Consider the following 22,159-nt stretch of genomic DNA (forward strand, 5'->3'; position numbering starts at 1 on the left):
TGACCCCCAAGGTCACAGACACGTTTAAAATCCACATTCCCCAAGACACTGCCCACAGACCGTGTCAGCAACACCGTGGTCCGGGGACTCCAGGACACACATGGAGAGGGTGTATGTATCTGTACGTGTAGCATGTGAGCAAAGAAATGCCAACCAACCAGGAGAAAGTCTGGAGAGGTAAGAGCCACACAGAGCCATCTCAGGCTCCACCTGCCTCTGCACATCATCTCAACCTACAGCGGCCTGGTACCCACCAAGGTCAGGTCCCGCTGGTGCAGGGCTGAGGAGCCTCGCCGCCCCCTCCCCCGACCAGGGAAGAAAGGGAGGAGAAAGAGGCGAGGGGCAGGGCTTTCCGGGGCCTCTCACCTCCATCTCCATCCTAACAGCTTCCAAGTTGCTGCCAGATTCCTGGATAACCAGTCTCCCTCATCTGCCCTCCCCCGCTTCTTCACTTCCTCCCCACCCTCGGGTTCCACGGCCCCCCTGGCTGCCCCTGTGCTGTTCTCAGCAGCTTCCAAGGCACCTGTCAAAAAGCACACCCCAGGATGCCTTCCCCTGAGCCAAGTGCCCTCTCTCCAGTGGTCTCCCACGGAATCCTGGGGTCCTCACCACCCCCTCCAAACCGGACACCTCCCCATCCCCATCCGCCCACCCCCACGCTGGGTGGAAGCGTCCCCGGGAAGACCCGGCTTCACCCGGTTAGGTCGCTCCCCCAACCCCCGCCCCCGCCCGACCTCTCTTCCCAAAGGGGGCGGGCGGGGCTAGAGCTTAAGGTCAAAACTCCTGGCAGGTGTCGGCTGGGGCCTAAGTCCTCCAACTGGGGATGGCGGTGGGGCAGCCTGGGCCAGCTCCCTGGCAGGCGCCTCCTCTCAGTTGCCCACTGAGGCGGGAGCAGCGCTCCAGAAGGTTGCGGGGAGCAGGAGGTGGCGAACTGAAAAGAGCTCAAGAGGCACGCAGAGCTCCCCCGCCCCCGCCTAGTCCCAGCCGGCGGCTGCAGAGGCAGGTGGGGGGCCGGGCGGGGGTGTGGGGGCACGGAGGAGGGTCCCGGGGTCCTACCTGTCCCGCGGGTCGATCCAGCTGGTGGTGCGGTTCGTGTGGTCTATGTAGTAGACCTTGCCGTCGAAGTCGCGCGCCTCCTCCCAGCCCTCCGGCAGGGGCAGCTCCGGCCGGGGCATCTTCCCGAGCGCTGCCGGCGCTCCCCCATGCAGCTCCCGACCGCAGCGGGGGCTCAGCGGCTCCAGCCGGCCGCTCTTAGCCCGGGCGGCCGCCGAGGCACCATGATCCGGGGGGTGGCGCCCGCGGATGGGGGGCCCTAGTGGGGGCCGGCCGGGGTGGCGCCGCTGTCCATGCGGCCCTGCGTCCCCGACCCGGCGCCGCCCGCTCCTCCCGCCGCCGGCCTCTCACGCTGCCATGTGCGTCCGCAGCAGCGCGGTGCGAGCCCGGGTGCGCGCCCAGCCGGCCGGGCAGAGCGAGCCGAGCGCCGCCGCCGCCGTCTGCCCTCCTCCGCCGCGCGGCGCGCTGCGCCCTCCACGCCGCCGCTGCCGCTGCCGCCTCCCTCTCCTCCCTGCAGCCGGGTGCCGTCCCTCCTCTCCGCTACGCCGCTCTGAGCTCGCTAGGTTTCTGACTTCTGCCTCCGCCAGGTGCGGCTCGGGCGGTGCAGGTAACCGCGCTGCCCCGGAAACGGGAGGTGGAGCGCCGGCCGCCTGGGTTCCCGGGTCCCCTCCCAGCGCGCAGCGCCACGAGGGCGGGTCTTAGGGCCCGAGACGCGCCCCCTCGTGGGACAGTCCCAGCCGCCGGCCACCCCTACGCTGCCCCTGCCAGGGGAAGGAGAGACCGCCCCTCACCTGCGTCCCAGACCTAGGGGGCTGGGCCGAAAACCGCTCTGCCTCTAGTTAAAATGCTCCTGTCTCTCTCCACCCGGAGTAGCCAGGCTCTTGGCACAGGTGGCCCCAAATCTTAAAACTCCCTGCTTTTCTGTGGTGTAGAATCAGGAGTCAGGCAAGAAGTGGTTAAATGGAAACATTCTTGCGAATTGGGAAACATAAGTTTTCCAGGATCTCTGGTCCCTTCCCCCAACACACGCACCATCTGTCTCCTTCTATTCAACTCTCCCTACGACGTTTCGCCCAGCCTCCACCCCTCCCTACCATTTGGAAATGTAGCTGGCTCCCCTCAGGGCCCCTAAAATTAGGAGCGCTGTGGATCCGCTTTCCTGGGCGGACTTCCAGAGGGTGTCAGGGAAAACACTTTGTAAAAGTAATAGTAATGCCATTGTTATTGTTAGCTAAATTGAGGACTTACTTGTGACAGGCTGTGGCTAGCAGCTTCAGAACAGGCGTTCTTTCCTGTGATACCTTGAGGTAGGTGTGTTATGGATTTGGGAGAAGTAGGGTTATGAAAACGAAAAAAGTAAGCAAAGCAAAATTCCATCTTGAAAAATGTTCAAGAGAATAAAATAATCAGTTTCTTGAGAAATTAAAAATGTAGAATTAGCTGGGCATGGTGGCTCACGCCTGTAATCCCAACACTTTGGGAGGGTGAGGCAGGCAGATTATCTGAGGTCAGGATTTGAGACCAGCCTGGCCAACATAGTGAGCCCTATCTCTACTAAAAAATAATAAAAATAAAAAAATTAGTTGGGCGTGGTGGCAGGCACCCGTAGTCCTAGCTACTCGGGAGGCTGAGGGACGAGAATTACTTCAACCTGGGAGGTTGAGGTTGCAGTGAGCCAAGATCTGCACTCCAGCCTGGGCAACAGAGCGAGACTCTGTCTCAAGTAAATTAATTAATTAATTAATTTAAAATGTAGCATTAAATACAAAAAGCAGGCTAGCATGATTGAGTGAATGATCAGCTGGCTGGTCACTTCCCCATCTCCTCTTACATCTGTGTACTGAGTGGGAATTTAACCCTTTTTTGCCCTAGGCATATGGCAGGAAGCTGAACTGGTCGAAGGAAGCCCAGTTCGGTGTCTTCTCTTGCCTGGGGCCCACGGTCTTCCAGAAGAGCCAGCACCTTGTGCTGTATGGGCCAGGGTGTTGCCGAGCAAGAGAGGGAATCGTGTTTGTGGTCTCATCTCCTCTTGACAGAAAAGACCCACCAGAGTGAGCCTCGCCTGCAAATGCCTTCTGCATAGTTAATTCCTTCCCTGAGGCCAGGCCCAGGGGCTCAGTGCTTGGCCGTCCTTCATTCCATAAATACCAGGCACCAGAGTCCAGGGACACCAGCCTTAGACTGGCCCTCAACACCCAAAAGATGGAATTCCCCATTCCTTTTTGGGGGAATTCCCACAGCCCTCTACACTTCCTCTGTGTGGGTCAAGCCTTCACTACATAAAAACCCACTGTGGGGCCGGGCGCAGTGGCTCAAGCCTGTAATCCCAGCACTTTGGGAGGCCGAGACGGGTGGATCACGAGGTCAGGAGATTGAGACCATCCTGGCTAACACGGTGAAACCCCGTCTCTTCACGAGGTCAGGAGATCGAGACCATCCTGGCTAACACAGTGAAACCCCGTCTCTTCTAAAAATACAAAAAATTAGCCGGGTGCGGTGGCAGGCGCCTGTGGTCCCAGCTACTTGGGAGGCTGAGGCAGGAGAATGGCGTAAACCGGTAGGCGGAGCTTGCAGTGAGCTGAGATCCGGCCACTGCACTCCAGCCTGGGCAACAGAGCCAGACTCCGTCTCAAAAAAAAAAAAAAAAAAACCCACTATGGATTAGAGCAGTAGCCCCAAAGCAAAGCCAACCTGGTGCTAGGTTCTTTGAATACGTGATCTCAATGTTCATAACAACCCTCTGGTGTAGGGAAGGCTATTTATTATACCCATTTTACAGATGAGGCTCCAAGATGCTTTGTTGTTGGCCCGGGATACAGAGCTCATAAAACAGACCAGGTCTGACTCCAGTGCAGTGTTCTCAGTCATTAATCTATACTTTCTTTTTTGAGATGGAGTCTCCCCCTGTCCCCCAGGCTGGATGGAGTGCAGTGGCACGATCTCAGCTCACTACAACCTCTGCCTCCCAGATTCAAGCGATTTTCCTGCCTCAGCCACCAGAGTAGCTGGGATTTCAGGCCTGTGCCACCACGCCCAGCTAATTTTTGTATTTTTTAGTAGAGCTGGGTTTTTGCCATGTTGGCCAGGCTGGTCTCAAACTCCTGACCTCAGGTGATCCGCCCACCTCACCCTCCCAAAGTGCTGGGCTTACAGACGTGAGCCACCGTGCCTGGCTGACTTTCTTTCTTTCTATTTTTGAGACGGAGTCTCGCTCTGTCACTCAGATTGGAGACTTTCTTTCTCTTTTAAATCACTCTGTAGCCCCAGAACCTCCCTGTGGTTGGGATGTGGAACATGACTGATACTGACAAATGTTCATCTCTGTTGATGTTTGCTTCATAGTTTTTTGGCTGAGAAGCAAGAGCTGTAGAATCAGGCTGTTTGGGTCCCAAGCCCGCCCGGTTTTCTAGCTGTGTGACCTTGGGCAGCTTGCTTCACTGAAGTCTCAGTCTTTGATTTGAAAAAAAAAATCACATAACAATATGGACTCCTTTGGGCTTGTGGTTAGGGCAAAGCAGGAGGAGAAATGTGAGGGCTTGGCACTCAGCAGCACGCCTTCATCTCGGGCTGCAGTGCGGTGCATTCGGAGCACTGTGCCTGGCAGCAGACACACCTTTATGAAATGTGGACCAATTGAAGTATTTTCTGTTCAAAACACAAATCCACGTCCTTTCCCCTCCTGAAAATTATGCCTGGTTGCTTGCAACAGTCCTCCTAATTGTTTTTTTTTTTTTTTGGCTTTATTTTTCAACCAAGCCTTTTTATTGGTTGGCATTGATTGTGAAGAGAAAACACCTTTTAGACTGCCAAGTCCTGCTTTCGTTTTAGTCCGGCCGCCCAAACCCTGGCATTTTCCAAATGGCTTGCTGCTTTGGACCTTTTGACCTGGCCTGGGAAGCAGGAAAGAGAGACCAGAGCAGGAATTGACTCCTGAATTAAGAGCTTGGTCTTTCGCTCTTTTTACCTCCCATCCACCCCCAGCGAAAGAATCCCAGGTTATCTCGAAGAAGCTGCAAGCAGGGTGAGGTAATAAAACAGATGACTGCCTGCCCCATGTGATGGCGCGTGAATCATCCTGGACATTCTGCGAGGCTGAGGGCAAACGTGGAAGAGATTAAAGGTAAAACCGGCTCAGCCACGTGATAGGCTGAATTGGATGTTATTCTACAGGTGACTGAACTGTAGGAATCCGAACTGAAGACGAGAAGCCCAGGTCTCTCCTGGCCATCCTCCTGGGGCTGTGTCTGACTGCCTGTGTGTGGAGTAGAAGGAGACAGGCTTGGGCAGTGCAGAGGTGACCACAGGCCAAGCCTTTCTAATGACAAAGGCCACATCCCGGTGACCCAAAGGAATCACCTGAGCCTGGGACAGGCTGTCTTGTTTTTAAAAACGATGCCCACTTAAACCCTTTTCTCCACTGCAACTGCCAGGAAGAAAGGCCATTTTCCACACGTGTTTTAGAGTGTTTCAGAGAGCTAGAGTCACATATTCCATGAAGATGGTAAAGAGGAGAAATTAAATGTAAAAAAGAAGGAACAAATATGTCAGCAGTCGAGTTTCCTGTTAGCATCTGTATTCTTCAGGGGAAATGGAGGCTTTGAGAACCTCTGCTGAGATTTTGCCTCCTGCTCCATAACTGTATCTCCCTACCTCATGCCGTCCCTCCCACACATCCTGGGGAATGCACAGTTATGTTCTATGATGGAGCCAATAATGTACCCTTTCTTGAGTCATGCATTATTTGAGGTTCATAAATGTGCTGTGGACTGTTTTTTCCAATGATGGGAAAACACGTCTTAAGCCAGAGAAGATGGGGGTGGAAGAAACCTTGGTAACATGAGAGCCGAGGCAGAAGAGATGGTTTTTTATTTACCTCTAGGTCCTCCATGCTTAATTCAGTGCTCCGAAATGAACTGAAACAAGTCTTGCACAGCCTACTCATTTTACAGACAGAGAAATGGAGTTTGTATGCATAATGATTTACTGCCCTGGTTCCTGCTGGTTCCATTTCATAGATGAGCAAACTGAGATTCAGAGAGGCAGAGTGACTTTTCTATAGTCACGCAGATATCAACTTAGCTGCTTCTAGTGGGTTTTTGCTTCTGACTCCCAGTGTGGGCTTTAGAATGCCTATGAAGGAGAGACTTCAGGGCCACGGTCGGGTTGGGAAAGGAGGTGGGGTGGCCAGGAGACTCTCCTTACACTCCTACTTATGTTTGGGTTATGTGTCTATTTGGAGCGGATGGAGGAGGCCATGGAGGTTGATGAGGGCACACTAAAACTGGTCATAGCTGAGCTGACAATGAGAGGACAGAGTTGAAGTGGGGGTTCTCAATTCTAAGAGGAAGAGATAGTGCCCTGATCCTCCATCGCCTGCCCAGTGCTGTCCACAAGACCCCCAAGGGGATTGGTGTCAGGGGATTTCACAGGCTCAGCTGTCTCTGTGGAAAGAGGGGTACTTTTCTCCCTTTGTTGCCTTTCTTTCCCACTTGTTTCCTTGCTGGTTCTTTTTTGTTTTTTGTTGTTGTTGCTGTTTATTTGTTTGTTTGTTTTTTGAGACAGAGTATCACTCTCTCACTCAGGCTAGAGTGCAGTGGTGCGATCTCGGCTCACTGCAACCTCTACCTCCCGGATTCAAGCAATTCTCCTGCCTCAGCCTCCCGAGTAGCTGGGATTACAGGCGCCCGCCACCACGCCCAGCTAATTTTTGTATTTTTAGTAGAGTCGAGGTTTCACCATGTTGGCCAGGCTGGTCTCGAACTCTTAACTGAGCTGATTTCTCCTCTGTGAGAGGCTGAAGCTGGCAGGAGAGGTTGAGTGCATCCTATTTCCGACTCTCTTGTCAAGGGATTCTGTGGGTACTGGGAGCTGTTGTGTCTTTCATTGAAGAGGAAATGAATTATGCACCAAAGGAGGAGGTGGTGATGAAATCTCAGTTTCAAGGGTGGGGGTGTGGAGAGGAGAGAGCAAGTCCATGAGCAGAGGGCGGGAGTTCTTGCAAAGCAGTGCTTTCCTCTGTTCCTCTACTCAACAGCAGCAGTGGAGCCCTGGTGGGAAACGGGGATGGGGGTACAAGCGCAGTCACCAGCAGACTGGCTGAAAGAAGCCTCTCTCTTGGTATTTATAGAGCTTGCATCGCCATGGTACCCAGGCGCTTAAATTAAACTCTAGCCCAACTGCTTGGAGATGCATGGAATGAAATACACTTTACCTGTCCACTGTACGTAGTCTCACATCTCATTCTCAGAACTTCACCACTGCAAAGATAAGCAAATGGAGTGAATTTTACAAATCACCTGGCAAGAAGGGTATAGGGTTGGGTTTACACAACAACCTGCCTCAACAGGGTGGCTGGGCGGAGTAGTAGAAAATACATGGGCGGAAAAAACAATCCAGATCTGAAACTTGGCTCTGCATCTTGGTCAGTGTGTGACTGTTGGCATGAGACTGCATCTCTCTGAGCCTCAGTTTCCTCACCTGTAACATGACAGCACCAACATCTTAAGAAAAATGAGAGCAACGATGCTGCCTCACTATTGACTTGTGACAACTATATGAGATGATACAAGTGAAGTGCTTAGTTCAGCTTCTGAAATGCAGAAGCTCTGTTAAATATAGGTCCCCTTCCCTGCTCAGCTCTGTTATTCATTTATTCCACAAGAACCTTTTTTTGTCTGCCTATTGTCTGCCAGACAAGTATTGAGACACGAGGGTGATTTCTGGTCCCGTGGAGCTTACAGTTTAGTAAAGTAACATATAATAAACAAGTCAACACATGAAAAAGTAATTGTAAGTTGTTGTTAATAATATGAAGGAAGGAGCATGCTGTGAAGAATTTGGTAGGGTGTGGATTGGTTGAGAATCTTCTTTAGACTGGGCCAGAGGAGAAGGCCATTCTCAGGAGGTAACATTTAAGCAGAAACCTTAAGCAGCCCGCAATGTGAAGAACCAAAGATCATGCATTGCAGGGTAAGAGAACAGCAGGAGCAAAAGCCCTGAAGACAGTATGTTCACACCCAGGGTGCTGTTCCCATTCCACTGAAAACCACGGGAGGCTGCTCTTGATGGGGGCACCCAAGCTAGAAGGTGGTAACCCTAAAATGCCACAAGATTCTCTGACCTCAAACCCATGCCTTCCTGTACCGCCATCTCCATCCTAATCCAGGTGAACGGAGTCGCCACTCCACAGCCCTAGTTACTCAGCTGCAGTTGCCTCAAAGGTCCAATAAAGCCTAGTGAAGGTTGGATATTTTGCTACTTTGTCTTTAGTTTTCAGATATTTAAATATGTGTCTTGGCATGGATTTCTTTGGGTTTATCTCATAGTTTGGTGCGGGGAGGGGGCGCTCAGCTTCTTTAATCTGTAGTTTCATGTTTCCTGTCAAAGCTGGGTTGTGTTTGTCCATTATTTCCTTGAATCCTTTTACAATCGCATCGTTTTGTCCTCTCTTCTGGGACTCTCGTCTTTGTTATAGTCCCATGGGATCCTGGGGCTCTGTTTATTTGTTTTCAGTCTGTTTCCTCTCCATCATTTAGATTGGGTAATTTTGATTGTTCTGTCTTCCAGTTCGTGGATTCTCTTCCCTCTGTCCCCTCTATTCTGCTCTTGAGCCCATCCATGGAGCTGTTTATTTCATTTGTTGTATTTTTCAGTTCTAACGTGTTGATTTGGTTCTCCTTTATGTCATGTATTTCTTTGCTGAGATTTTCTGTTTCTTTGCTGAGGTTTTCTGATTTTTCATTTGTTTCAAGTGTATTCATAATTGTTCATTAAAGCATTTTATTATGGCCGCTTTGCAATCTTTGTCAGACAATTCTAACACCTCTGTCATCTCAGTGTTGGCATTTATTGCTATTTTAATTTGGTTTGAGAGATCTCTGGTTCTTGGTATGATGAGTGATTTTGAATTGGAATCTGGACATTGGCCTTCTTAGGTTGTCTGCTTCTCAAGCACTCAGCCTGGGATATGTGAAGCAAAAAGAAAAACCAGGGAACTCACCACCATGTCATTCCTCGGATTGTGAGTTCCCTAGCCATCTGCCGCCTTCTTTGCACTGTTCTGAGTCTTCTCATATTTGTTTTATATATAACATCCAAGTTGAACCACTTGGAGGAATAGGGGAAAATGTGCCTTCTCCATTTTCCTGGAAGCAGAAGGTCATTGCTTACTCTGAGCCAACAAGCCAACTCCAGCTTGTATCCAAGCTGGAGTTCACCTCTTTTCCTCAAGCCGGCTTCTTCACCCCACTTTCCCCCTCCACTCTCTACCTCCCTATTTCATATTCCCTACAGATATCTAGGTAGGAATTGTCAGCATTCTGCCTTCACAGACTCCCTTACGTCGCTTCCTTCTTTTTGACCTAAGCCCTAGCTCAGGTCTGATTCTTTTGTCTGATTCTTGGCCATTTTAATGTCTTCACTCACCTTATAAATTGTATGCTCAGCAATCTTCACCCCTCTAGTGTAGCTCTTCTACGTCCTCTTTCTTTCTTTCTTTTCTTTTCTTTTCTTTTTTTGAGACAGCATCTCACTCTTTGACCCAGGCTGGAGTGCAATGGCACCATCCTGGCTCACTGCAACCTCTGCCTCCTGAGTTCAAGCAATTCTACTCCTCAGCCTCCCGAGTGGCTGGGACTACAGGCGCATGCCACCAGGCCCGGCTAATTTTTTGTATTTTTAGTAGAGATAGGGTTTCACCATGATAGCCGGGATTGTCTCCATCTCCTGACCTCATGATCCACCCTTCTCGGCCTCCCAAAGTGCTGGGATTACAGACGTGAGCCACTGGGCCCAACCACCTCCTCATCTTTCTTTCTTTCTCTTTTTTTTTTTTTGAGACAGAGTCTCACTCTGTTGCTCAGGCTGGAGTGCAATGGCATGATCTCGGCTCACTGCAACCTCCACCTCCCGAGTTCAAGCAATTCTCAACCTCCCAAGTAGCTGGAATTACAGGCGTCTGTCACTATGCCCAGCTAATTTTTGTATTTTTAATAGAGATAGGGTTTCACCATGTTGACCAGGATGTTCTCAAACTCCTGACCTCAGGTGATCTGCCTGCCTCGGCCTCCCAGAGTGCTGGGATTACAAGTGTGAGCCACCGCGCCCGGCCTACCTCCTCATCTTTCTAAAGCAGGCATCCACAGGTGCATTCCTCAGAGTTAAACATAAACATAGTCTGAGAGCAATTACATTGGGGAAATACTGGTTTTAATAAAGTAAACAGATTTCTTTCCTATGGGACTTCTCAGCACTCTCAGGGTACCTCCATCCATGGTGAGTAGCCAAGAAAACAACATAAAATACAGAATGGCCCAAACTTATTTGCTTAAATATTCTTTTTCTCCCTGAGGCATCTCTGGAATACAATGTTCTAAGAAGGGTGTTCACAAACTTCTGTAAAGAATCAGATAAGAAATATTTTCAGGCCAGGCATGGTGGGTCACACTTGTAATTCCAGCACTTTGGGAGGCCGAGACAGGTGGATCACCTGAGGTCAGGAGTTCAAGACCAACCTGATCAACATGGAGAAACTGCATCTGTACTGAAAATACAAAATTAGCCGGACCTGGTAGCACATGTCTGTAATCGCAGCTACTCGGGAGGCTGAAGCAGGAGAATCATTTGAACCCGGGAGGCGGAGGTTGTGGTGAGCCAAGGTCACACCATTGCACTCCAGCCTGGGCAACAAGAGCAAAAATCTGTCTCAAAAAAAAAATACAATAAAATAAAGAAAAAGAAAAGAAATATTTTCAGCTTTTGCAGTTTATGGTCTCTGTCAAAACTTCTCAGCTCTGCTGCTGTAGGGTGAAAGCAGGCATAGACAATATATAAACAAATGGATGTGGTTGTGGTTGTGTGCCCATAAAACTTTATCTATAAAAACAGAACACTGGCCCTGAGGTTGTAGTTTGACCACACTTCTTCTAAAGCATCATTTTAATTAAAGAGACCTAGGTGTCTTTAATTAAAGAAAGAAATCCTGGATTTCTTCCTTTATTCACTATGTCTATTCTAACTAGACATAGGTAGAGATAGCCTTGGCTCCTATCTCCAAAATACATGTTACGTGTATTCCCGCCTCTCCATCTCCTAGCTTCTAGCTTAGATCCAGGCCATTGCCTGCACCTTATGAAGCCTCCTGCTGGACTTCCTCTGTGCACGTGCTCCATCATTCCACATGGAGCTGGGATGGTTGTTGTGAAACCTCAGTGGCTCTTCGCTGGTCTCAGGAGGAAGTCTAAGCGTCTCCCCATGTGTTGTAAGGCCCAGTGTGGGCAGCCCTGGCCCTGGCCCAGCCCTCCAGTCTCAGCTTTCATGGCTCCCCCACTCCTGCTACACAGCTGAGCTCGTGCATGTGATTTGCACACTTAGTTCTCCTCACTTCTGGACCTGCACATGGGCTGTTTCTCCTGCTGAGAATACTCCTCCTCTGTGTTTAGCTGGTGAATTTTCCTTCAGGCTTCAGCTTAGGTATGACTTCTGCCCTCACTCCCAAAGTTAAGTTGCATGCCCCTGCAGCTACGTTATCCTTCAGCAGTCTAATCTTATTTTAGTTCCCTGTTTCTCTCTCTCTGTCTATTTTTCCCCAGCTATACTGTAAACCCTGTGAGGGCAGCTTTTCTTTTTTTTTCCTCCCTCCCTTCTTCTACATCTCCAGCGCCAGCACAGACTGGCCTTCAGAAGACATGGGCCTCCCAAAGTGCTGATCAGGGCCTAAGACTCCCTTGACACCAGCTCTTAACCAGTTTTCCTTCATGTAGGGAGCAGATGGCATTAATCTATTGGAATAATTGGAAGCCCATATGCCCCTCTAAGAAATAAGTTGCCCATCTGTAGTGAGGGTGAGTGCTATGCAGCATCCAAGGGTCTTTTGTGGAAAGATTTTTGCTTTTTGGTTTGAGGCCAAAGGTTCTTTCTCAAAAGTTGCTAAGAGCTCTAGATCTTTCTTTGCAGAGCTCTATTTTTTTTTTTTTTTTTTTTTGGGACTCTGTTGCTCAGGCTGGAGCGCAGTGGCATGATCTCAGTTCACTGCAACCTGTCTCCCGGGCTCAAGCGATTCTTGTGCCTCAGCCTCCAGAGTAGCTGGGAGTACAGGCATGTACCACCAAGCCTGGCTAATTTTTGTATTTTTAGTAGAGGTGGGTTTTCACCATGTTGTCCAGCCTGGTCTCAAACTCCTGGCCTCAAGAGATCTGCCCACCTCCACTGGCCCAGAGGCTGGGCGTGGTGGCTCACACCTGTAACCCCAGCACGTTGGGAGGCCAAGATGGGCAGATCTCTTGAGGTCAGGAGTTAGAGACCAGCCTAGCCAATATGGTGAAACTCCTTCTCTACTAAAAACACAAAAATTAGCCAGGCATGGTGGCAGGTGCCTGTAATCCCAGCTACTTGGGAGGCTGAGGCAGGAGAGTCACTTGAACCTGGGAGGCAGAGGTTCAGTGAGCTGAGATTGTGCCACTACTCTCCAGCCTGGGTAACAGAGCAAGACTCTGTCTCAAAGAAAAAGCCAGAAAAAAACATTAGGAAGATGCCAAATGCAATGTGGGATCCACGAGTGGATACTGGGTTACTTTTAAAAAACAAAGAGCTACAAAGTATATTCTTGGGAAAACTGGGGAAATGTGACAATGTAATGCATTTTAGATAATATTATTATGTCAGCGTTACCTATCTCGGGATTGATAGTGGTATGGTAGTTCTATTAGGAGAATAAACCTTCTTCTTAGGAGAGATACACTGAAGCATTTAGGAGTAAAGTGTCATGATGTCTGCAAATTAATTCACATGGTTCAGAAACCATTTGAGTATTTCAGAGAGAAGGAGGGAGGGAGAGAGTGTAATGTGGCAAAAATGTTAACAACTGGTGATATGGGAGGTTATTTCATCCTCTCCAAATCTCATATTGAAATGTGACCTCCAGTGCTAGAGGTGGGCCTAGCAGGTGGTATTTGGGTCATGGAGACAGATCCTTCATGTATGTCTTGGAGCTGTCCTCCCTGTAATAAGTGAGTTCTCAGTCTGTTAGTTCACGTGAGGTCTGGTTATTTTTTATTTTATTTTATTTTTATTTTTATTTTTTGAGATGGAGTCTCACCCTGTTACCCAGGCTGGAGTGCAGCAATGCAATCTTGGCTTATTACAACCCTCGCCTCCCGGGTTCAAGCAATTCTCCTGCCTCAGCCTCCTGAGTAGCTGGGATTATAGGCGTGCGCCACCATGCCCAGCTAATTTTTATATTTTAGTAGGCGGGGTTTTCACCATGTTGGCCAGGCTGGTCTCAAACTCCTGACCTCAAGTGATCCACCCACCTTGGCCTCCCAGGGTGCTGGGATTATAGGTGTGAGCCACTGTACCCAGCCTTGGTTGTTTAAAAGAGCCTGGCACCTCCGCCTGTTCCCCGTCTCTCTCTCTTGCTCACTCTCCCCATGTGATATGCCAGCTCCCCATTTGCCTTCTGCCATGATTGAAAGCTTCCTGAGGTCTCACCAGAAGCCAAGCAGATGCCAGCATAATGCTGCTTGTACAGCCTGCAGAACTGTCAGCCAAGTAAGCCTCTTTTCTTTATAAATTACCCAGGGTTTTTTTGTTTGTTTGTTTTTTGGTTTTTTTTCCTACAGAATCTCGCTCTGTCACCAACCTGGAGTAGAGTGGTGTGATCTCGGCTCACTGCAACCTCCACCTCCCGGGTTCAAGCGAGTCTCCTGCCTCAGCCTCCCAAGTAGCTGAGACTACAGGCACATGCCACCACACCCAGCTAATTTTTGTATTTTTAGTAGAGATGGGGTTTCACTATGTTGGCCAGGTTGGTCTGTATCTCTTGACCTTGTGATCTGCCTGCCTCAGCCTCCCAAAGTGCTGGGATTACAGGCATGAGCCACCACGCCTGGTCGGGTATTTCTTTATAGCAGTGCAAATGGACTAACACAACTGGTAAATAATAATATAAAATGTCCTGTATTCAATATTTTACTCAACCCTCATCTCACTTACCACAGTGTCTCACATGGAATATACTCAATGAACGGTGGCTGAACAACAACAACAATTAGTAAGTTGCCTAAAAATGTGCACTGAATTGCTTAGGATGCTCTATTGACTTCCTATCTTTTAACTTCTGATATGGGGGCTTTGAGCAGCTTTATAACCAAAGAGCCCAGCAAACAGCTATCTCTTTCCTGTTGAGCCATATGGCTTGAGTTCCAAATATATTTATAGAGCTTATATTTCATATCACTTAACATTTTTACAGTAAAAGTCTCCATAAAGGAGAACAAAGATAGGAGAGAAACTTGGTATATTCCAAGTGAGGTAAAATCAATCTAGGTTTGATGTCACTATGGGTCATAATTTCTGTCCCGATCCAAAATCAGGATGGACACATTCTCCTGTTTATCCTTCTAAACAACTCCTATGATGTCCCTGCAAGAACTCAGCTGCAGGTGGCTGCTGTCCACCCCATCATCCAGCTCAAGGACCAGAATTTCCTGGAAGGCCAAAGACCTGCACCTGCATGGAATGGCAGGGGTTCATGGGCAAGCGGAGCCCTTTACCTGACCTCTGTCTCTTGGTGTTTTCTGTTTCCATTTTATCATGATCCAAGAGACTCTTGCATTTGGCAGGCCTTAAAGCAGTGGGTGGACTTTAGAGATTAGCCTGCCCTCTGACATGAGCCATGGGCCAAAGGATGGGACTTGATGGAGTGGGCATTTAATGGGTTTGATCACTTCTGTAACCAGGGGCTTCTCTCCAGGGCAGCAATGAGGCAATAATGTAATGAGTGGCGGCTGACTGAGCACTTACTCTCCACTGTGCACTGATGGGGCACTCACACTATACCGTGTGCCAAGGTGGCACTTCCCACATCCAGTATTCATTCCAGCCTTAAAAGTTAAGGAATCTGGGGGATCCAGACCCAGGCCTGCCTGGCGCTAAAATCCAGGCTTCAGGCCAGGCGTGGTGGCTCAGGCCTGTAATCCCAGCACTTTGGGATGCTGAGGAGGGCGGGTCACTTGAGCTCAGGAGTTTGAGACCAGCCTGGGCAACATAGTGAGGCTGTCTCTACAAAAAATACAAAACATTGCAGGGCGCAGTGGCTCACACCTGTAATCTCAGCACTTTGGGAGGCCGAGGTGGGCAGATCACTTGAGGTCAGGAGTTCGAGACCAGCCTGGCCAATGTGGTGAAACTCCGTCTCTATGAAAAATACAAAAATTAGCCAGGCATGGTGGCGGGCACCTGAAATCCCAGCTACTCAGGAGGCTGAGGCAGGAAAATCACTTGAACCCAGGAGGTGGCAGTTGCAGTGAGCCAAGATCATGCCACTGTACTCCAGCCTCAGTGACAGAGCGAGACTCCATCTCAAAAAACAACAAATTTAGCTGGGCGTGGTGATGGGCAACTCAAGTAAGAGGATGGCTTGATTGAGCCCAGGAGGCGGAGGTTGCAGTGAGCCGAGATTGTGCCACTGCACTCCAGCCTGGGTGACAGAGTGAGACTCTGTCTAAAAAAAAAAAATCCAGGCTGCTGAGTGGCAGATGTCACAGAACCGTGCCACAGCCCTGGGAAGATGGAAGACTCCAGTGGCATACGCAGGTCTCGCCTCTGAGTGTTTAGTGAAATTCTGGATTAATTTAAAAGGTAATCAAGAGTACTTCCCTTATTCTGACTGAGCACATACTCTCAGTCAGTAAAAGTCAATGCCCATGCTCCGCTCCAGCACCTCAGAAGAGAAACTAATTTCCAGTCAGCAAGTTGACAAGTAACACGGTTGCCCCCAAGGTGGGGCAAGGTTCGCCTGTGTGCTCTCAGTGAGCGTCCAGATTGGGCAGGGGAATGGCTGGAGGAGGTAAGAAGCAAATTGGCCTCCACTTAGAAGCACGCAGTGTGGACACGGTCCACTGCCTGGAGTTTGTTCAGCAAAGTCCTCCCACTGGCAGGGTGGCCAGGAACTCCCTTCTTCCAGGTGATGGGGAAGCTCGCCATCTGTGCAGCCTCCTCTGGAGGAGACTGAGCTGGGGCGCAGATCATAAATGGAGTTTCTGAGCCAGAAAGATGGCAAATGGGATGAATTCATTTGCTGAGGCTGAGGCCAACCAGTTCTTGCATCCAGGATCCCTGGCTTGTCCCTTTAGAACACATGATGAGGTCAGGTGGAGCCAGCATGAGCTTGAAGTCAGGAGACGGGCTGCATGCGAGTCTGGCACCTGGTACAATGAGCGTACATCTCAGACTCCCAGTCAGTATTTGAGGAATGAACAAATGCACGTTGTGAACTCTGACGGGTTATGGAAAGGTGAGCAGCAGCGCGTAGAGGCTTTGACTGTGTAAAGGATTTGAGTGTGCAGAAGATTTGACTGTGAGAAGGAGCTGACTGCAAGGGCTGAGGCTGATTCTTCAGCATCACTTCTTCCATTAAAGGTCAGTCGGGCTCAGTTCTTCCCCTCCTCACCCAAGAACCAGGACCTAGAAGGTGGGTGCATGTTTGGGACAGCATGTGTTTAGTGCCTGGAGGTAGAAAGGATGTGTGTATCTGCATGCTCACATCTCTGCATAGACAACAGCACAGGTGACTCTTGCTGCAGAGGTCCTGTGTGTTGCTACATCCAACAAGCAGGGTTTTTTTGTTTTTTGTTTTAACAGAGTCTTGCTCTGTTGCCCAGGCTGGAGTGCAATGGTGCAATCTCACTGCAACCTCCACCTCCCAGGTTCAAGAGATTCTTCTGCCTCAGCCTCCCGAGTAGCTGGGATTACAGGCACGTGCCACCATGCCCGGCTAATTTTTGTATTTTTAGTAGAGGCAGGGTTTCACCATGTTGGCAGGCTGGTCTCAAACTCCTGACCTCAGGTGATCTGCCTGCCTCGGCCTCCCAAAGTGCTGGGATTACAGGCATGTTGCACTCAGCCAACAAGCAGGTTTTATTCTTTTGTCTCCCTCCCCTTGCTATAGCCTGGAACACAAACACCAGCTCTCTCTCTCTCTCACACACACACATACACACACACACACACACACACACACACACATTCATTCTGTTTCTCCCCAGACTCCCTGCACCCCCGTCATAGATTGCTTGACATCCCTTTTCCCCAGCAAAACACACTGTGTTGCACCTGTTCTGAGGAAGCACCCTGCATCAGCTGTCTGCAGGTACCCAGCATATTACAACTCGCACCCCCACCCCTCTGCCATTACAGAGAATGACATGGTGTGGGAGTGGGGAGGGCGTTAGGTCTCCTGGGCAGGGGGTCTCTGCAGCACAGTCTCCAGTCAACATCATTTTCCCTTCTTACAGGAGTGGGGTAGAGGGTGTCTGTGTCTTGGGTTTCCCAGGAGACAGACTTCGAGCTGGAGAGTTGCACGCGGGAGGTTTTTTAGAGACAGCAGGAACAATGCTTGGGAGGGAAAGAGTGAGGGGTGCAGGGATGGGCAGAGGGAGACATTGAGCTGTGATGATGTAGTGATAGTGGCCTCAGCCAATCCCATGGTGAGCTCTGGAGCTGGGACAACTCTTCAGAGATGCCACAAGCAGCCAGGCCTTTGCCTGACTGCTTTGGTGGAAGACTGACCTTTAGTGGAAGAGGTGATGCTGAAGAATCAGTCTCAGCCTTTGGAGTCAGCTCCTTGTCACAGTCAAATCCTGGCCTCTACGCTCTGCTGCTGTGGACCAGGCATTGGATGTGGGCTTTCTCTGGGAAGGGGTGTGACTGTGCCCCAGGCAGTTCCCTTGCGGAGGGTGGTGCGTGGTGTCAGCACTCAGCACTACTGGGTAGTGGGGAGCTGAGCACCCCAGGTGTGAAGAAGGGTATCTGCGTCCCCACTGTGTCCCAGACAGGCTGCTGTGACCTGGCCCGACACCCCGGCAGAGTGGAAGAACGCAGAAAACATTCTTTTGCCGCTTCTCCCACAGTTTTTGAGGGTATTTTGGCTTTTTGTCTGATTGTGTTTTTCATGGTGCCAGGCCTGAGTCCTTTTTTTTTTTTTTTTTTTTTTTTTTTTTTGGAGACGAAGTCTTGCTCTGTTGCTTAGGCTGGAGTGCAGTGGCATGATGTCGGCTCACTGCGACCTCTGCCTCCCAGGTTCAAGCGATTCTCCTGCCTCAGCCTCCCAAGTAGCTGGGATTACAGGCACCTGCAACCATGCCCAGCTAATTTTTTGTTTTTTTTTTTTTTTTTTTTAGTAGAGACGGTGTTTCCCCATGTTGGCCAGGCTGGTTTCGAACTGCTGACCTCAAGTGATCCAACCGCCTAAGCCTCCCAAAGTGCTAGGATTACAGGCGTGAGCCCCCGCGCCCATCCAGGCCTGAGTTCTTGAGCCTTGGGTGTCAAAGTCCCCATATTTCTGAGGTCAACAGAGAACACTTTAACCCATGGCCATCCTTTCTCTTCTCTTCTCCCAACGGCTCTTTGATGTTTTTATTCTCTTTTGTATCTACCCCCAGCTCTGCCAGTCTCATAGAAATTTGCCAATTTTCCTGGTGTAAATGCTTCCACCTTGGCTGATTTCAAGCTACCAGTGTGATGTCACTGAACATGGGGCTGGGAAGAGACACAAATATCAGTCTTATGGGTGAGTTCCAGCACACCCCTGAGTGCAGGTGGGTTTTTTTTTTTTTTTTTTTTTTTTTTTTTGAGACGGAGTCTCGCTCTGTTGCCCAGGCTAGAGTGCAGTGGTGCAATCTCGGCTTACTGCAAACTCTACCTCCCGGGTTCACGCCATTCTCCGGCCTCAGCCTCCTGAGTAGCTGGGACTACAGGTGTCCACCCCGCTCCCGGCTTTTTTTTTTTTTTTTTTTGTATTTTTAGTAGAGACTGGATTTCACCGTGTTAGCCAGGATGGTCTCGATCTCCGGACCTTGTGATACGCCCGCCTTGGCTTCTGAAAGTTCTGGGATTACAGGTGAGTCACCGTGCCCAGCCAGGGTTTGAACCCCAGGAGAGGGATCCTGGGGTGAGGACTGGAAGCAGCCGGTAGGGCTCGTGGAGTCCCTGGCAGGGATGGGCTTGCCTGCCTCCCTAGGTTCTCAGGGCCTGCATCTATCTGGGTATGGAATGGCTTCAACTGTGTTTCCATCCTGTTGCCCCCCATGCTTTTTTGTCCATGGGATGTGCCTCTGGAAGTGAATCTCATTCATATTGCCCTAGCTCTTTCCCTCTGTCAGGTTCACTGGAGGTGAATGCAAGGGCTTAGAGAGGTGGGGTTGCAAAGAGGGGAAAAGGTGCCTTCCCAGCAAGGATTCTGTCCTTGGGATACAGCAAGCCTTTGGAAGAGCCCAGCTTCTCTGTCCTGCAGGACTCTTTGAGATGATGCAATAGGATGTCATTTCTGCTCTCCTCCAGTTAGCACAGAGCTGACATTTGGGAATGTGCCCCTTTATGTGTTTACTCCTGGATCTTCTGTAATTGCCATAACCACCACAAGCGGTAGGTAGCTTTCCTTCTCCCCATGTTGCTGATGAGAAAACTGGGTCATAGGGAGGTTTAAGATTTGTCTAAGACTTGTAGCAAGTACATGGTGGAGCAGGGTTTAAACTCAAATCATTGATTCTAAAGCTCATGCTAAAAACCATTTCACCATATATCCTCTCAGGAATGTAGACTGGCATGTGTTCTGTCTTAGGAGGTCAAAAAAAGAGAGTGATTAAAGTGGTCCTTGAGTTGTACTCTTCTCTCTCTTTTTTTTTTTTTTTTTTTTGAGACGGAGTTTCACTCTTGTTGTCCAGGCTGGAGTGCAATGGCGCGATCTCAGTTCACCCCAACCTCCACCTCCTGGGTTCAAGTGATTCTCCTGCCTTGAGTAGCTCCTGCCTCCCGAGTAGCTGGGATTACAGGCATGTGCTACCATGACCGGCTAATTTTGTATTTTTAGTAGAGATGGGGTTTTCCATGTTAGTCAGGCTGGTCTCGAACTCCCGACCTCCGGTGATCTGCCCGCCTTGGCCTCCCAAAGTGCTAGGATTACAGGCGTGAGCCACCGTGCCTGGCCAAGCTGTGCTCTTATACATATAATGCTATGGCTTGAATGTGTCCCTCATAAGTTCATGTATTGGAAACTTAATGGTCGTTATAATGGTATTAAGAAGTGGGACATTTAAGAGATGATTAGCCAGGAGGACTCTGCACTCATGAGTGGACTGATGCTGTTATTGCAGGAGTGAGCTCCTGAGAAAAGGATAAGTTTGGCCTCTTTTCTCTCTGTCTCTTATGATGGGCATAGATGCCATGTGATACCTTCCACCAGAGGATGACCCTCACCAGATGCCAGTGCCATGCTCTTGGACTTCCCAGCTTCTAGAACCACGAGCCAAATAAACATCTTTTCTACATAAATTATGCAGTCTGTGGTATTTTGTTGTAACAGCAGAAGATAGACTGTGACACAGTGAATGTCACATGCTGAGTATTATTGTACCCGATCCTCCCGTCTCTCCCTGGTACAGAGAAACACAGGTGTGAATATGAGAGTGAGTAAGAAACCTCCACTCAGTACTTGCTGCGGTATTTGCTGCAGCTCCTGCACACACATCTTTGCTCTGCATGTTCCATTGTTCCAACATTTCTACTAATTACACATGATGCATCACCCACCGCCCCCGCCCCGCCGCCAACCTGCCCCCAGTGTCTCTAGTCCTCACACTCTGTGTTACACCTTCAGTTATACCTCGTGTCTTTGCACCTGCATGCATCCTCGCACCTGGTGCCTTTACACCTGCGTGCATCTCCTTGAAGCCTGTGCTATACATTATCCTTGATATTTGTAATGTGTTACACACACACACACACACACACTTCCTGTCCCTGGCAGATTTATGCTACTGAGAAGAATACCACCTCCTCCAAGCAGTCCCTTGAAGACTTACCAGTTGGGGACTGATAGATATCAACTCATATTCTCTCTAGAAAAGCTATTGAGCTCTGTGACTGCATCCCTGGCACCTGTCCAGAGAATATTATCTGGGCACTATCAATTACCATGAAGTTGCTGTTTCAAGGGGCTCTGTGATGGCTGGCACAGGAACAGGACAGGAAGGAGGAAATAAAGTTTTACCCTGTCATCTCAGGGCCTGGCATCCCTCCCCCAGGCACCAAGGGAGGTTGCTTGGAAGTCCCCAGGCTCCTCTCACTTGTCATTTTCTCATGTGGATCACTCTGACGCTCCTCACTGTAGCACACACACAGGGCCACTCCTTACTGCACATAGCCCATCGCTCCTGTCTTAGGATTATCAGCATCTCTGCCTTCCTCCAAGCAGTGGCAGCTCCTCAGGAGGTCTGTGGGGTGCAGGAGGGACTGGGGGGTTGGGGCAGTCAATTCTCTTTTTCACACTCAGTTCATGCAGTCAACTGAGGTAGTTGAAGAGGAGAAGAATCGGGGTAGAGACCTCAGAGAAGAAGAGGAGGATCAGGGTAGAGACCTCAGCCTGTAGTTCTAGAACCCTTGGCTTGGGGAGTGTCACTTGGATGAATATAGGAAGTATCGAGAAATGTCTCCTTAGGGAGAAGAGGCTCCTTCCTTGTGAATGCTGGGATCTTGAGTAGGGGAGAAACGAGGGAGAAGTGGGTGGGGAGGGAATGCATTAGAGCAGTGGCTCGCTACTGGGGTCCATTTTACCTTTCAAGAGGACATTTGGCAACGTCTGAGAGGCTGTCACGAATCGGCAGGGGTGGGGTGTGAGGTGGGTAGAGGCCAGGGATGCTGTTAAACATCTTCTATGCACCGGACGGCTTCCCACAACAAAGCCATCAGGCCCAAATGTCAATGGTGCCACAATTGAGAAACCCAGTACTAGCACATAGGCTGGCCCCATGGGCAGGACCACCTCTGCAGAAAGTGAAGGGAAGTCCTGCTCCCCATGTGTGGAGGGGGGGAGTCAGGATCCAGAGTGAAGGAGCAGCAGACTTCCAGCCCCGCACAGACCAGACCGTTCTTCCCAGGGGACAGGCTCTCCAGGCTGGTGTTGGCTGGTTGCTTCCTGCATTCCCAGAAGAAGGGAAAGGCCATGGTATCCTCAGGGCGGGTAGCTGAGAAACTGTGCAGAGCCGGGTGACTTTTGGCTATTCAGATTCAATCTAGATCCTCCCAATGCACTATCTGTGCACTGATCCAAGTG

General features: G+C 49.9%; 1 protein-coding gene and 1 long non-coding RNA gene across 6 annotated transcripts in view; one reads left to right on the forward strand and one right to left on the reverse strand.

Annotated features, from left to right (window-relative positions):
• Positions 1–1,264, reverse strand: part of WWC1 (WW and C2 domain containing 1) — a 175,589-nt gene extending 174,325 nt beyond the window's left edge. For all 4 annotated transcript variants that reach the window (XM_050794638.1, XM_050794637.1, XM_050794635.1 and 1 more), the window contains exon 1: positions 1,057–1,264. In XM_050794638.1, coding sequence (XP_050650595.1) covers positions 1,057–1,175 — 119 coding nt within the window. In that variant the 5' untranslated portion in view covers positions 1,176–1,264. The remainder of the gene's footprint in view (positions 1–1,056) is intronic.
• On the forward strand, positions 881–20,902 carry LOC126957138 (uncharacterized). Of its 2 annotated transcripts, XR_007726663.1 has the most exons (5): positions 881–1,003; positions 18,492–18,647; positions 18,856–18,949; positions 19,390–19,473; positions 20,202–20,902. It is a non-coding gene; the product is annotated as an uncharacterized LOC126957138 (long non-coding RNA). The 2 variants fall into 2 exon arrangements; XR_007726664.1 differs by lacking the exons at positions 881–1,003; positions 18,856–18,949; positions 19,390–19,473; positions 20,202–20,902 and adding exons at positions 1,548–1,660; positions 5,035–5,173 and having other exon boundaries at positions 18,492–18,506.
• Positions 20,903–22,159: the final 1,257 nt, after the last annotated feature.

This window comes from Macaca thibetana, chromosome 6 (assembly GCF_024542745.1).
Source record: "Macaca thibetana thibetana isolate TM-01 chromosome 6, ASM2454274v1, whole genome shotgun sequence".
NCBI lineage: Eukaryota > Metazoa > Chordata > Mammalia > Primates > Cercopithecidae > Macaca > Macaca thibetana.